General features: G+C 40.9%; 1 protein-coding gene across 4 annotated transcripts in view; it reads left to right on the forward strand.

The window, feature by feature from the left end:
- Positions 1 to 1,455: 1,455 nt before the first annotated feature.
- LOC130163403 (kinesin-like protein KIF21A) overlaps positions 1,456 to 17,351 on the forward strand; it is a 42,928-nt gene continuing 27,032 nt past the window's right edge. For 2 of the 4 annotated variants that reach the window (XM_056367583.1, XM_056367582.1), the window contains exons 1-2: positions 1,456 to 1,862; positions 15,915 to 16,137. In XM_056367583.1, the coding sequence (XP_056223558.1) occupies positions 1,819 to 1,862; positions 15,915 to 16,137 (267 nt within the window). In that variant the 5' untranslated portion in view covers positions 1,456 to 1,818. The remainder of the gene's footprint in view (positions 1,863 to 15,914; positions 16,138 to 17,351) is intronic. The other 2 variants (XM_056367580.1, XM_056367581.1) reach the window with 1 other exon arrangement.

Consider the following 17,351-nt stretch of genomic DNA (forward strand, 5'->3'; position numbering starts at 1 on the left):
GAGTGGGTCATCTTGTGTTCATTTCCCCAACATTAATTCACCATTTCCCTGCAAATGTGCATCTAAAATAGAATAGTTTATCACTGATTTATTTATTTTTTTTCAATGCTGAGAAGTGAATATCATGTCTTTTTTAGCTAGAGTAAGTGGTTGATTTGCTCTTACCAGCTCTTTTAATGTAATAAAAGGTGTAGTAATTCTACTGATCTCGACTTGAAGCATCCTAGAGGTAAAGCATAAACCCATCTCAGCAAGCTAAAGGCCATGCCACCACTTCACTGTGGGGTATTTAGGCTGATAATGTCAGGCCCGGTCCAAAAACACAACACGATTTCAGATTCGAGGCGGTATTTCTGTCCGATACGCAAGACTGGGAGCAAACTCAGGCTACTGTAGCTGATACAGAGCGCAGAGGCCTGCAGCTGCTTTTTGCCTGATGACCTCTTACTGGCTCTGTACTATTTTTGTTGCAAAAGACTGAGCAGGAACTGTGTCCAAGTTGGAAAGCACACACTCGTTGTAAGCAGGGTTTCACTACATAGTGCATTCAAACTAGAAACATGAAGCAGATCCAGCAGAACAGCTAAAAGAAACATCAAGATTGACTTGTCTTGTGTCATTTATTGTTTGTACAAAAGTCTGTTGATTTTTTGTATGCTAACTGCAACAATGACAAGTAGCATAGCTCACACTATGCATGTGGGATTGGGACACAGCAGGCGAGTCTGTGAAGCCATCTGCTGGCAGAATCAAGTGACACGTCACTTCAGCTTCACCAGTGCAATAATAGGAGTTGATCACAAGGTGGCAGCATGCCCAAGAAGCCATATTCATTTATTGACCCTCATCTTCTAAACCAATCTGATGTGTGTCATCTTATGAAATACAATATGGCTTATTATGAAAATATGAGAATGAGAGGAATGCAGTCAAACTACACACAGACAGAATAGAAATTGGTTTCATTTGAATGGATTTTAATGATTGTAAATTCATATTTAAGGCTTCAAATTGTAATTTGGAGGGGGGGGGGGGGTACTTAATTGGGCTGGACCTGCTGTCCATCAGTCTGTTATGTAAAATAGGCTGGTGTCAGGCTGGTGAGAGTCTGATTGAGCCTTTTCTCAATATATTTTTTCAAATAACTTTATTCTACAAATACAGAGGAGACAAGAGTCAGCATATAGCTGGCAGTTTATTAGGTACATATAGGTTAAAGTAATGCAGTCTAATATAATAGATCCTGCCTCCATCAAGATCAAAATTTTATAACGTTATAAAATTATTTTTATTATCATTATTGTCATTCATTTTAGTAGTAGTAGTAGTAGTAGTCTGGTTATACATTTTCTCCACATGTCCTCCTGGGCTGTGGTTGAGGTTGCCCCCCTGTCTGTATTGGTACAGCTCAGGAGGAGGAGTCTGGTTACGTCCTCCGTCTTGGGAATCAACACGCCGAGCGGAGTCCTGGCTCGTCCACACTCACACACACACACACACACATACACACACGGTGCACCCAGCCTGGGCATGAGGCTGAGACGATGCCTCTGTTGAGGTGACCACCACAGGACTATGGCAGATTAATAAAATCAGCTCCTAATTAGCGCCTCCATTTGATAAAACATGGCTCCTGTTTCCAAGCGGGTGAGGAGGAGGTGAGAGCGGCGGCGGTGGAGGCTCAAGATAGAAGCGCTTTTCTTGGAGGTGTAGGGAGGAAGGGAGGGGGGGCGCTCTCTTGTCTCGTAAGAGGATAAAGAGAAAAGGGAAATCGAGCTATTTTTAAGCGGACTGTTCGGGCCGGACCCCGGTGACACCATGACCAGCGGGCCGGATGAGAGCACGGTGCGCGTCGCCCTGAGGTAAGGATGCAGCGGCGGACCCTCCTCTCCGAAGATGCTCTTGCGACACACCTGCTTTAACCGTGCACATGTTATTCCTGCTGCTTAACCGTCCACCTTTAGCCAACATGTAAACATACATCTGGAGCTAGTGCATCCATTCTTATGTCTGTATCCTCAAACCCTTCAGAAACGACACCCCTCCTTCTCTGAATGTGCTTTTATTTTGAAGCTATTCAGCAACATACACATTGTCTTCTCCACACCCATGCCAGGAGCTGCAGTTTATAGCTTATTGTCTCATTCAAACAACAAATATAGACCACTGGCCCGAGATTACATGACCTTCTTTTGTTAATACCTGCACTGCATGTACATGCTGTGTAGTGGATTTATGAATGAAGATCTGCGTGTGGATTAGGCCGAGGAAAAGCCTGTTACTATTCCCATACATTGTTTCTCCTGCACAACACGCACTGGCTGATGGTCTGTTTTTAAACGTCGACACCTTATGTGATATTTTTAATAGCATACAATGCTTTGGTAGAAGTGTACTTAGTGTATTTTGTGTTGTGTTTCAGGCAGTGTGTGTTTGCTGTATCATGCTGATGTGACCTTTGTCCCCTGAGTCACCAGTTATATCAGTGCTTCCCAGAAGTGTCTCTGCCATCTATGTGCGTGTGTGGCCCAGACGCAGTCCAAACAATAAGATACATAACAAATCAATATAGACGTCCATAGATTGATATGATAGGGTGGCAGCAGTGATCCAGCGTGTGCGTGTGTTTGTGTTTGTTAAGGAAACGCAATCTGAAACATCATGTGAACTGGATCAGTGGAAGAGAGAGGACAAAAGCGTGTTCCTCTCATGTTTCTCTTCTTTCTGCCTAGCTTCACTTTGTTATAGTGCGTTCAGACTTTGACCCAGCACTCTGTTTACTGAGCCAACTCAGTTTACTATCCCGTCCCTGTCCTTTATGGATAGTACATATTCTGTATCAGGCTATCTCTGGCTGTTCAGCACTGTGCAGTCTCACTATTAAGATTCAGATGGCAAGATTACATTTGTCTGGTTTCCTCTGTAATGTAATATGGGCAGAGATGTGCCGCCTTAGTTTACTGTAGACAAGTTTTAAAGATGTTTTCAGCTTCGCAAGAGACTAAAGAACATATAGGCACATTAATAATATGGCAAGTCAAGTTACAGACAGGTGTTTAACTACCTGCTATTGTATCTTCTTTAAGAGCTCAGGCTTCATTCATTATTTGGTGAGCTCTGTGTTTCCATCTTTAGACCTATTGACAATCAGCTGACTTTTCATTGGTTCATTCATCCATTCATTCTCTGAATCACTTGTCTTTCTTTCTTTCTTCACCCTTTCATGTAAAGCAAGCGTTTGAATTTATAAGTAACTAGAAGGGCAGTCAGAGAGAGCAGGCCAGTGTCATATCAATTCATCTTTGTATGATCCAGATCTGCATAATCCTGCTGACGAATAAATAAACAAACCAACAAACGGACACAGGTTAAAACATAACCTCCATGGTGGAGGTGACTACACATGAACTGACACTGTCTCTGTTGACATGTTGCAGGCACAAATTAAGAAAAGATTATGTCCCTTCCTCTGTGTGGCAGTTGTATGAATTTTGGAAAGATTTGTTAATGTTAAGATTTGTTGAAGCTAAAAATGAAAACTAGTTCATTTAGAGGTGGGATTGGGGACAAAGCTAGAAGCAATACTTGGTTCACAGTGAAAAAGATCTGATTGTTGAAGAGTCTGCACTTCAAAGCCTCTGAGCTTTGAAGTGCAGACTCTTCTGAGGTCAGCTGTGGGATCTGAAAATGCTTTGTCACTAATCTCTCTCTTTTTCTTTGACACACACACACACACACACACACACACAAGGCAAGCGGGTCCATGTCCTGTCTCTGAGGCTCTCCTGACTTTACCTGCAATCTCCCTGTATCACATCAGGCTCCTTTCTCTGTGTTAAATACATTAAATACATTTTAAATTCAAGTAGGCTGTGTTAGCATGAAAAAATATAGTACTTTCTTCACAGCAGGTTCACTCTGTCTGCTGTCAGCAGCCATTTCTTAGCCCAAAATCTAGTGCTAAGGTAAAGCACCAAACAGAAGACAGACAGAGTTAGCAGCTAGCTGTTAGCGGAGCATTTACAGCTTAAGAGCCAGATAACAGAGCTAAAACAAGAGTAGATTTTTGACCAAAATTCTGAAGGTAGCTAATGCTAATGCTGCTTTACATTTGCTGAATGTGGAGTAGGTTTGCTAACAAGTTAGCTGTAGCATCTTTATAATACTCTCTTTACACCAAAATGACTGCGTTCACTCTTTCATCCCGAGTGCAGAGTAGCCGTGTAGCAATGTCTCTGGTTTTACCGCACTGTGCTGGGCAGGTGACAGGTCTGTTTAATGTGTCCATATACGTTAGCCTGTTCACCTGGGTTTTGTGTTTACATCACTGGAGCCTCATAACACCTGCGTCTACTGCAGAGTCATTTGACCTGGGAGTGAATGCTGATTGTTCCCTTTTACCTTGCCAACAAAAGCCAGATGTCAGCGAGTCTTAGTGTGTTTTTTGACGAGTGGAAAAGAGGCTTAAGTTAATAATTAGTAAATGTTGTGTTTAGAGCTTGTTGTACTGCCTGACAAGTGGCCAAAAATCAATTTAGTTTAAGTTTAAATGACTTTAACTTTAAGTTATATCTCATATGATACAATAATTATGTCCACCCACAAATATACAACATGAATAAGAGCTTGAAAAACCACTGGAGTACACCATTAAAACACGAATTTACTGTGACAACAAAGATGAAAGAAATAAAAAAGAGTCAAAATGGTTTCTTGTGTTGTTACAGTGAATCTCTTAAGGCCCTCCCGTGCTAGCTAATGTGATTTCTGTTTTGCTGATGCAGCTGGAGCCTTAAGACAAAATGTGTCATCATTAACTGAAAGTACAATTTACTTTCACTTAATAATCTCTAGAAGACACACCTTTTAACCTGCCTCTTAATCACTGACTTCGTACATGTGAACATCAAACTACATCTTCATGTTGGTGATTTCAGCTCGATTAATCACCGTGGCAACATTCTAATTATTTTGGAGCTTCATAGTTGTGGTGAAGCTGAACTTAGAAGCATCTTAGAGGTTTTGACTGGCAGCCCCCCCCCCCCCCCCCCACTCTGTAATAGTTTAGTTAGCCTTGTGTGTGTGTGGTTGTGTGTGTGTGTGTGTGTGTGTGTGTGTGTGTGTGTGTGTGTGTGTGTGTGTGTGTGTGTGTGTGTGTGTGTGTGTGTGTGTGTGTGTGTTTGTTTGCAGTAAGCAGCCATCAGGTTGCCAACCAGTACCTGCCTCAGCCTGCGAGGCTAATGCTGTCTGTTAGCAAGTTCCTAATCCCCCACACCAACAGGTCCTCAGTGATGAAATGCTTCTTTATCATCCTAATTCTGTCTCCTTTTTTGAGGTAGCAGGCAGAACAAGAAAGAAAGGGATCTGGAGCCTGAACAGGGGGAGTTTTTTTGTTTTTGTTTTGTCATTTTGATTTATTACTGGAAAGATGATGTAACGTAAAAGTGTATTTGCTCTTTAGAAATGCACTTGCCTCTTCTTCAGTGAGATTATACTTTATTAAACATTAGACGCATGTGCTGTGCTGTCGTGTGGTTTTAAAGGTTTTTCTTCACACCTGACAGCGTACGGATGGGGCACTTCTGCAGCACATTGTTGGATGATTCAGCAAACACGTACACTGTTTGCTGGGTTGTCCTCTGTGTGAATGTATTTGTGTGTGTGTGTTCATTTTCTTACGTAACACCGAATCTTTGTATGTGTGCGTTTTCGCTTACAGGCATACACATGCGTCTCTTGTCCCATATGCTATGAAAAAGTAAAACAGGAAGTTAATGATTTATTCAAGAATTAACTCGTGATACTGACTTCGCTTTAAGGAGCCGGTCATGTCACTCATTCGTTTATCAGTTTCCTTGAATTGCAGCTTTAATAATTCAGAGCTGGCAGCCAGGATTAGCCTGTGGCAAGGATTCAGGTTTCGTACTGCTGAATTTAGAGGAAGAGAGTTTCTTTCTCTTTAATTAGATGGGATAGAGTTAGTGCTTTTGAAATTGGTAAACTGATTATGTTTTAATCCTCATTTAAATGCTTGAAGTTCCACTTCCACAAGACAAGTGAAATTTAGAGTGGGCCATTTGAATACAATTTGATAACATTTAGAGTATATGGCAGTATTGATATATGTGATTTGACTCATTGACACATTAAAGGGACTAAGACCTGAAACAATTAGTCATTTAAATCATATTTTCAAGCAATAATGACAAAAACATGTATGTATTCCAGCTTCTCAGATGTAAAGATTTGCTGCTTTTCTTTGTCTCATGTGATAGCAAACTGAACACCTTTGGGTTGTGAACTGCATTCTGGAAAATTTTGATGGACATTGTTCAGTATTTTTCTGATATTTTATTGGAAAAATTATTAATTGAGAAAATAATCTAAATAATCTTAATTGTTAGTGGTGGCCCTTAATGGAAGGTAGAAACATTACAGCAAAATCATCTCATCGTATATATTTCGTTTGAGTGAAGTCTTTACATTTTTTAAGCTATGGAGTTTGTATTTAAAAAATCGAATCAGAATGAATTTGTCAAATGCAAAGTAGACCTAAACGCCCCCCAGCAACTCTTAATATCCAAATTGTCTGTCTCCTATTGGCTCCTCTGAGCGCCTGTCATATACAAGCCCCTCCCCCTTTGACCTTTGTGGATTATGTTTGAGGGCAAAGGCTGTTTGCCTGCTGCTGCGATACAAAAGCATTGTGTGTGCTCATATGCTTGTGTGATTGTGTGTGTGTGTGTGTGTGTGTGTGTGTGTGTGTGTGTGTGTGCGCGTGCATGCATAAACCTGTGTTTGTCCAGGCATATTCATGATAAATATTCATGAACCAACTCAAGTGAACCGAGACGCAAAGCAAAGCAAGCTGCAAGCCATCTGCCAGCCGCTGTCATGTGATATTGTGGTTGAGATATTCAATAACTTCAGTCTAAACCAGCACAGGCAAAGGTTAATTCAGTATAGATTTAAGATTAGTTTCATGTAGTGTAGCTGTGCTTTAACACCACTGGTTTGTTCTTGTATATCTGGCCACACACACTCCTCATGTTTTGTTATTTTAACCACCCCTCATCCTTGAATGTCCCATAAACGTATGCAAAACATGTTTTTTACTATGCTGTGCTTATTGTTTTTCTTCATTTTACTGCTTTCAACTTGAATTTCCATTGGAGTCCCATGTGTGCCGTGACTGGGCTGAACTGTCCTTGTCAAAAAGGAATGTTTCCATTAATCTGGTATCAGTGCTGGAGGCCAGTTGTGTGTCTGTGTGTGTGTGTGTGTTTGTGTCTGTGTATTATCCTCATACGCCCTCATTGGCTGCCAGTCAGGGTGACAGCAGCCGCCATCCTCTGCCACCTCTCCACCTCTCCCTCCTTCCTGTCCTGTGACCTTTGACCCAGGAAGCAGTCGGTGCTGTGATCAGTGACCCTGTCAGAATTTCTCCACGGCAGCTTGTTTTAGCTGTCACCACGGTGACCGGAGGTCCTTTCAAGCCTCAGGGTGTGCAGCGATGGTCCTGTGAATGGACGGCACTCACTTGCCAAACGAAGAACTAAAACGCTGAGTTAGCAGAACACCCTCTTTTTCTCTTTCCCGCTCTGTCTCTCTTTTGACCCCTTCTCCATTTTCTGGCGTCGTTCCCAAACCTCCTTGGCGACATCACTGCCTTGCTGTTTTCACACAAGACCCTGAGGGAAAAAGACACATTCAAGGTCTTTACGTCTATATCACATCCCGTGGACTGGTCAAAGTTTAACTGCAAAATATCAAGGATGCATCCTTCATTGAGAATAAATGGAAATCCCCGACATATACTTATTAAAGCAACACTTAACATTGTTATTGTGGCACGAATCATTTGCGAATAGCTCGTGCTAAATCTTGCATTTCCAGAGTTTGGCTGCTCTCAGCCTCTTAGCAGTTGGAGACTTGGAGAAATACACTGAAGAGAGAGATACAGTGAATTGGCTCTTGATGTCAAGACCAGCTGCTAGACAATGTAAAGACTGTTACTAAAAGCACAGTCTTGTTCTACTGCGGCGTTGTGGTGGATAAAAGAGTAGCAGCTCATTGTGGCTGTATTTTCACTGTCCATACAGTCTGCTTTCTCTTTTTTTTTTTTTTTTTTTTTTTTTTTACATCTTTCCATCATTTCTGTTCCTTCTCATTCATCTTCTTGCCCAGGGCGGCCGTTAGAAACATACCACACAAGCTGGTCCACATACACACACACACTCATAGAAGATACAAACACGTAAGTCCACCTGCTGCTATAAAAGAGCCATGCTGTTTATGTGTGCATGTGTTTGTGCGTGTTGTTATATAAGAACATCATTGCACCTGAAGGCTTGACGCACACGCATTTAAAAGGATGTGAATGAATGCAGTGGTACGATCGTATTTCCTACAGTCACCAAGTCTGAAGAATAGAGAGAGAAGCTTTTCACTATTAACACTTCAACAGAGGCCTTTGACTAGAAGAAGGGCTGTAGTAACTGTGTGTGTGTGTGTGTGTGTGTGTGTGTGTGTGTGGTGTGTGTGTGTGGTGTGTGTGTGCGCATGTGTGCGCGTGTGTTGCTCACCGCAATCCGATTCTCTGCGGTTCTCTCGTCTCAGTTACACGAGCAAGACTTGGCCAGCAGAGCGTGTGTGTACGAGGACTTGTGTGCACCTGCAATTGTGCGTGCGTGTGTGTGTGTGTTAGTAGTGCACTGTGGTCCCTCATTAACCTCTGCTGGATGGCATCACTGTCATCAGTCCACACAGTTACTGCAGTCCGGTCACATCTTCATCAGAACCCTCAGACATTCTTCAGCTGCTTAGTCTCAGATGTTATTGAGGCCTGTGTTCAGCCAATGTACCAGCTGCACACACGTTAGCTTTAAGCTAGTTAGCAATGCCTCATTAGTGTACTGAAGTGTGCTTAAGTGTGCGTTTGTGTTGAGCTCAGCGTCTGACTGATCTCACAGCTCAGCAGTTGGGTTGTCTGTGTGTGTTTATTAAGTAGATTCATAAAGCTCCTTAAGATTAAGGTAAGGGGAAGGTACACATGTCAACAGGGAAACGCATTTAATACTTTATGCACAAATATTCAACTTGTACGTACGCGTCTTTACATCACTTTGGAAATTTGCAGAATTCACGTCTTTCCATCGGCTCTATATGCAGCTGTACCACCTCTACGATTTAATTTCCACTCTGTGACACGTTAAAACTCAACATCAGGAAGATGTCCTGAAAACTATCTCATCAGCCGCTGAGAAACAATATTTAATGTAATTTGGGTGACTCAACCCTGAAAAGCAAATTCAGCCATGTGTTTTGGGACGTAATGAAAGTAGCGAGCAGATTATTTTGCTTTTAACCAACTCTTAAGTGCAAGATCCAGAAATATGTGACTTTACATGATGATGTCAGGTGATGAGTCAGTGTGCCGATGGCAGCGTGAAATGTGGAGAAAAGGGTTTTGTTGTCTGCTGCTGCCTCATGGGCTCAGATGTTCCGTTCTGTTTTTCTGCTGAATCACTGGGTGCAGTCTGTGCCACTTGTACATGAAAAACAAGACTAAACCAAAAATTGACTGCACATTAGGTTATCTCGTCAGGAATGAAGCATCAGGCTTTTTTTTTTTTTTTTGTTATTGTTGTCAGTGATGATGCAGAATGATCGGCTGCATCTCTGGGAAGTGAATTGATTGGACGGTGGGGTGATGTCAGCGTGCGATTTGATTGGCTGTGTTTAAGGAAGGATTAGATCGGCAACATGGTGGTGATGGGCTGACTCATCACCTATTTTTTTTTTTTTTTATCAGTATCTCATTACTTCTTGTTTCCTCACATCCTCTTATGTTGTTCATGAGGTCAGCAGAGTTAATGCTGATGGATTTATTTTTATGTTATCTATCTCTTCTCATTGCCAGGATCAGATCCAAAAATCTGAGGTAGTATCCAAGAAGCTGCAGTCATGTCTTCTTTATACTGCGTGTGTGAGTGTGTGATTCAGTGTTGCACGCTGCAAGTGCAAGTGTCCCTGTTTCTAGTTGGTATGAATAAGAGTTTTCTAAAAAATCCTTTGTGACAGAGTAAACTCTTAGGTTTTTTACTTTCATCAGCTTTCATCACATTTCCTTTTCACTGGATGATGTCTGTGTGTGTGTGTGTGTACGCGTGAGGAGTTCACCGTTTCTCAGGCTGTCACTGTAATCGCAGTAATGAGACTGAGAGCAGGAGCCTAACAGGCCATGTCACATGGGGAGAGGCTGACAAAGCCCCTGTGTCTCAGTCTTTAATGTAGTGTGTGTGTGTGTGTGTGTGTGTGTTTGTGTGTGTGTGTGTGTGTGTGTTTGAATAGGTACTGGAGATGTGTATATAGACTACAGTGTATGTGAGTGTGAGTCTACCTTTTAGCCCTTTCACGGTGAAGTGAACTGTATCTCAGCGCTCTGAACTCTTCACATCAGTCAGTGTCATTCAGCCTTCTTTTGTTAAACTGCTTAAAAGCTGCAGTTTACTTCCATGTCAACAGTCATATTGGAACAGAATTGCATAATGGGTTGATTTCTGAATGGCTGAGGAAGGTCATCTGTCCTCTCAAAGTGTCCTTTAGCCAAACACTGAACCCCGACATGTTAGCAGTCATTGTTTGTCACTCTGGATAGAAAAAAAGTCAACTAAAGCAATTAAAAAGTAATTTAAATTACACTTTTATATCAGACTATTTCTTGGCTGACAGTAGCTTCATAAGGCCCTAAGCACATTTTCTTGGACAGAGCCAGGCTAGCAGTTTTCCCCAGCTTCCAGTCTTTATGCTAAGCTAAGTAATCAGCTGCACGTGATACCAATCCTCTCATCTAACTCTTGACAAGACAGCAAAAGTGTATTTTCCAAAATGTTAAACTATTCCCTTCAGTAAACGGTACAAAAATATATGTTTCCAGTTATCATTGCAAGCTGCGCGTTTCCTTTCTTTTTTAATATATCAGGATATTTATTGTGCTGTTGTGTCCTTTTATGTCTTTTGGGTTGGTTTTTAACTAACGGTCACCTCCTTTACAACTGTGTCCATCAAAATCCGTTCTGATTTATGTATTATATATTTATTTAAGTAACAACACAAACCTTTACATTATAGTGTAAAGTGCCTGGTGATAAATACTCCATAGTCATTACATTCATGTATCCCTTTAATCCCTTCCACTCTGGAACTTCTTAGCATTTTTCTTTCTTAGCATTTCAGCCAACAGGCTGAAACTGTCATAGCAGATTAATGTTTTGTGCAGTTACACTAATTACACGCAGGTTTTGACTCTGCCTTTGGGGCCCCTGATCTGTGTGTGTGTACCTGTGAATGAGGGTTTTTCACCTTTGATTTTCAGTAATAATTACAGTTGTTTCTTGACACTGTAATATCTATTGGAAATAGGGCAATACACTAAATATTAAGCACAACTAAAACAAATCAATTTTGAATTTTAGTGAAGAATCAAAAAGCTGCTGAACAATGTAGTTACATGCTTACATGCATGTGCTTGAATGTGCACGTTTAGCAAGCGGTGGAGTTAAATTTCCTGGAGAAACAGCCTGTGCGGAGCCAGCGTGTGTCACTCTAGAAGGTGGATTAGTGCTGTAAGTCTCCACAACGCTGAAGGGCAGCCCTTATTCAGCCAGGAGAAAAGAGTGTTTTGGGTTGAACCACAGAGTGAAGCCTGCCAGCTCATAATCACAGCTAAAGTCAGTCAGTCACACTAATAATACACCAGCAGTACGTGCTTCACACCTAGCTTATCCCTCACATGCTTACGTTTAAGAGAGATGTTTGATGCCAGAACTTGTTTAAGTTGTGAATATATACACATCTAATAGATACTCAAAATAAAGGTCCATTGTCCCACAACGCTCAAACATCGTTGCTGTAAAGCTAAGACATATTTGAACTCAATCTATTTGGTATCTGTTACACACCATCAGAAATCTAATGATGCACAACATGGATCAAACCAATCGCTAGGAGAGGTGTTAACCCATTAAATACAAATAGGATATTTACCATTTTACATAGCACACTGTATGTTTTGAGAATAATTTTCTATCTTAAAGTCAGCCATTGACTTTTAACATCTATCCTAGGAACAACTTAGCAGTGTAAGATTGTTGACCAGATTTCTGTGCCAATGCAGAGTAAAATAGTTTTGTTTCTTTTTGTTCTTTTTGTTTTTGATCTTACAACCAGAAATGAATGTTAGCATTTCTAATCATGACCACAAACTTTCTATGACCTCGTGTTTTTTCTGACGGAATAGGAGTAGGAATATTTTTTGGGAAACAGTCTTATCCGCTTTCTTGTTGAAGGTTAGATGAGAAGATAAATATCACTCAATATCTGTCTTTTAAGTATTAGGCTAACAGCCAGGAGACGGTTAGCTAAAGCATCTTAGAAAAAGGGAGAAGGGGCTTGCTTCACATTGAAGCAACATGGTGAACATAGTAAACGACATGGTAAACATTATATGAACATTAGCATATAAGCATTGTTATTGTGAGCATGATAGCATGCTGACGTTAGCATTTAGCTGAAAGAATAGTTGCACAGAAGTAGAGGTTTCTCAGGGACTAACTTCTGAAACAATATGGTGAACAACGTAAACCACAGGGTAAACATTAATTGAAACACTAGCATGTCAGCATTGTTATTGTGAGCATAATGGCATGCTAATGTTAGCATTTAGCTCAAAGCATCGTTGTGACTAAGTATAACTTCTTCAGGGTCTAATTTCTTTGCGGTACATTAAAGAAAAAATTGTGTCACAATTAATTTGACTATGATACACGGGGAAATTGGTCCTTTTTTACACCTTGAAGAGCCAAGAAATTATTGAGAAAAACAGCAGTTTCAAAAGCTTGAATCAGTGTGGTTTACATGAAAGGCCATCATCATCAGAGAGATAATAGGTCTGTTTAACTGGCCGGTCAGGGGCTTCTTCCTAATGCGGAGATTGCCATCAGTGTTTTGTCTGGCCTATAACCATTATGTCTAGTCTCTGTCTCTCTCTTTCTCTTTTTTTCTTCTCCCATTCTTTCTCTTTATGTCTCGCTCTTACATTTTTCTCAGACATTTCTTTTCCTCTTTACCCCACCCGTGGTCCCTTTATGAATGGGGGACCCTGGGGATGTCGTAGGACTCAAGAAAACAAACATTGCATCAATGCTTTGTGGAGGCGAACACAGTCAGATAGACTTGGCATTTATTCTAAATGGGGCTCCAATCATACAGGCTTGTTCCCTTGGTTCCCTTTGAGCAACTATTCACTGACTTCATGATATTTTACTGAATTTGACATTTTCGAAATTAAACATCTCTTGTTTTGTTTCACTTCTTGAAAGCACTCAAAAATGAACAATAATCCAGTGACTTTATACCCCCGCTTTAAGCAACAGTGAGTGCCTCCATTGTTAAAGTGGATTACAGAAATGGCTCTCTGTCAAGTTTTGGGATGGTGGCCAAAAGGATTAATGCAGATTCACTCCTGTAATGCCCTAAACCACCCCACCATTAGGTCACAGTCTCCTCAGATGACCTAAACCCTCTGATTAACAGTTACATCACTTTTGCCTGGAGCAACCTCTATAATGTGCAGATTAATAGGCACTTTTGTCAAACTTAAAGCTGCACCAATCAATATTTTTACATTAACAATGGGTCGAATGACTGTGCATAATGTGAAAGGCGTCACTCATAAAGATGTCTGCAGTGCTTTAATTTTTTCTTTAGTTTTATAAATTACATCAAAAAGTTAAAAAGGTTCAGAAGATAAAGCTTCCTTTTATTTCTTGGAATTTCATGGCTTCAAATTCTGCTCCCTTGATTTGAAAAATGTGATATAATTTATTATAATAATCCACTCATGGATGGCAAAATATGACGTCAAATAATCTAGTTATCCATCATATGATGAGAATCAGTAAAAATTAGATTTTCTTTTAATTGGCTGTGTCGTCCAGATTTTTAAATAAACTGTAAAAACCCACAGACCTGAACAGAGGGAAAAGCTATTTTTTGCCATTACAAGTGTTTCCCCCCTTCGTTCTTAATTTCATAGATTTTTATCCAATTTTATGGTTCTTTTTCTGAGTAAGTGTCTGATTGTCTAGCCAAAATTTACTAAACTAGGAGATTTTTCAAGTGAATGCCGCCTGCATTTCAAGGACATTTTTTAATCATACTCTTGTAGTAAATAGACTGAACTATATCATGACAAAGAATTTGAAAAATCCAAGATATTTTTTATATAGAACTAACTAGATATTTTAAACATAAAGCACAAAAAGCAAACTACAAAGGATTGTATATCATACATTTTGACTAGTTTCACCTGCTTTGACTATCAGTAATGAAAGTCATTCATTGTGTAAAACTGCAGTTTCTATGAGAAGTTTTGCATTTCTGCTGCCCACAGCACAAAGCTGACAGGGATAATGCTCTACAAGTGTTCAGCTACTGCAGAAAGGATTGTATTTCTCCCCCAAACCTGCATCACTCGGTCCCTCCCCTCTCGTCTTTTCTCATCAGTGCTGTAATCCCAGAGAGCGTCTGCTAAATAGCTGGGATCTGATGTCACATGCACAATGACACCTCTGTGGTTGTTTTGCTGCAGCCTCACTAGCTCCTACTTTCTTTCTCGTCTTTGCTTGTGTGTCTTTCTCTTTCTGACTGTCCTTTCAGGCCATTCAAAAGTTCTCAAGACTCTTGCTGTGATGAATGGGGCCAAGCGCACATACACACACAAAAAGCCACCAATGTGCACGCTCACAAGTATTGCGCACAGAATGCAAACAGCATGCAAAATGCCACATCCTCTTAAACACGCTCACACACACACACACACACACACGTACACGTACACACACAGTTGAGGCCTGCAAGTAGAGAGCAACAATAGCAGTGTGTCTGGGTTATTATTTCTCAGTAAAGTTCTCATTTATCTGGGTTCATTTTGACTGCAGCCTCGGGGGAAATTAATTTAGTACCTACAAAAGGTTTCCCGACAGGAAATTTCCAGTGTTTTTTTTTTTCTTTTCTTTTTTTTTTTCAAATACATATCCAGTATTATTCCTGAGTATTTCAGTATTATCTCAAATATTTTCATATAAGTTTTGCTGTGTATAATCTGCACTATTTTTCTGTGAAAGCCTCAAATATTTCTGACATTTTAATACTTCCAATATGTCCAAATATTTCCACTTCCTCTTCAGGTGGACAGTGAGTTCAGTGATGAGAGGCAGAGGGGCATCATGGGAGGAAATGATGTAATAACAGTATATTTATTTGCACTAAAGCAAACAGAGCGATTCCTTAATGAAATCCAGGGTGGGACTGTTTACCCAGAGCTCTTTCACTCACTCACTCACTCTCTCTCTCTCTCTCTCTCTCTCTCTCTCTTTCTCTCTCTCTCTCTCTCTCTCGTGAACAGTGAGGGCACTGTAGTGTGTACTGGCACTGCATGGTCCTACGCGCACGTACACGCGACAACACTGCACAGTAGTAGCACTCATCTGCTTACAGCTGAGTGAATTATTACCTGCCTTCAGCTCAGCTCCGTTTTATTTCACTATCAAACCTGCAATAATCAATCAATCATGGTTTTTAAATGGAACACAAATTCTTGATGAGGCTTCAGATGCATGCACAGACAGCTCCACTCTGCCTCTGTCTTACACACACACACACACACACACACACACACACACACACACACACACACACACACTTACAAACATCCACAGACCACAGCCTTGAAAATCCCTGAATTTAAAAATGGAATTAAGAGAGTTAAAGTTATATCTGCCGCTTAGAAAGCTCAGTAGTGGAATATTCTTTAGTGAGAATTTAAATCAATTCCTCTGTCTTTCCGCCAGGATTCGTCCTCAGCTGGCCAAAGAAAAGATTGAGGGGTGTCACATCTGTACGTATGTGATGCCCGGGGAGCCCCAGGTGGTCCTGGGTAAGGACAAGGCCTTCACCTATGACTACGTGTTCGACATGGACACCCAGCAGGACAGCATCTACACCCACTGCACAGAGAGACTCATCGAGGGCTGCCTTGAGGGCTACAACGCCACCATCTTCGCTTATGGACAGGTCGGTCAGCCTCACACATAATGCAGCTGCAGAGTGTCACTTTTTCTTCTCTTGCAAGTTCAGCACAGCGGCGTAACACACACACACACACACACACACACACACATCCACATTTGCTGACGTTTCCACTTTGCATCCCTCAAGGGGAGGGAGCTGCCTCCAGATTTATGCCGGCATGTGAGATGAAGATGATTTCATTTCATATCATCAGACAAGAAATGAAGGGAGTGAACAGGCCTCACAGCCACAGCAGCTCTGTCAATACACTATCAGCTGACATGTTCCAACCTGCCCCCACCACCACCGCTTTATATTGGCTCTGATAGATCAGCTTGAGAGGGGGAGACCGAAGAGGGAGTCTCTTACCCAATGAAAGCAGAACGGGAGCAGATTGCTTCACCTCATACCACAGCAGAGAACTAAAGCACAAAATCAAAACATATTTGAGAGACATTAACATGGAACTTTAACCTGCTCACTGACAACTCCACAGCTCTGGGCTCTTCAGAAAAGGCATTTTGTATTCACACATTCATATGTATAGAAGAGATCTGAAGTAAAATGTATTAGATCAACTGTGAGGGATGTGCTCTGCCTTTACTGAAATGCTTATTTGTGTGCAGATAAGTGGCAAAAATGTTCCATTAAAGGTGCACTTCACCTGTTTTACATGCTCCGTGCAGATGTTTAACAGAAAGCCTGCAAACAGGTGGTGTGGAGTTAAAAAGGTGTCAGGTTTTTTTTTTTTTTTTTTTTTGCTAGACCAAATACTAAAAACAAAAACTCAGCATATCTCCTCAGTCTGGACCAGGCTTTTTTTTTTTAAAAATGTGTCTCCAGCAAGTCTCACAGTTTTATGGAGGTTCACTACCCCTGAAGACGCATCACGAGCTTTGCTAATGCTAATGATCCATCTGTTTAAATCACACATTATAATGGTGTCACTCACTCAGATTAAGTTTTGCACAAGACAACATTCATCACAGAAGATGTGAGATCCTAACTCTTCCAATAACACAGGAGTCTCGACCGGAATGCAAATCACAGATGTGTTGGATGCAAACTTTCTATTTAAATGTGTTGCTTAAAGCTACTGATCGGTCCACATATAGCATGCAGGTAACAATACGTACATAATCTTTTTCCTTTCATAAGTGAGGGGAATCACTAACTGAAGCAGAATAAAAAAGTGTATTAGTGCGCCTTTATGCAAA

Source organism: Seriola aureovittata, chromosome 22, assembly GCF_021018895.1.
Source record: "Seriola aureovittata isolate HTS-2021-v1 ecotype China chromosome 22, ASM2101889v1, whole genome shotgun sequence".
NCBI classification, from domain to species: Eukaryota; Metazoa; Chordata; class Actinopteri; order Carangiformes; family Carangidae; genus Seriola; species Seriola aureovittata.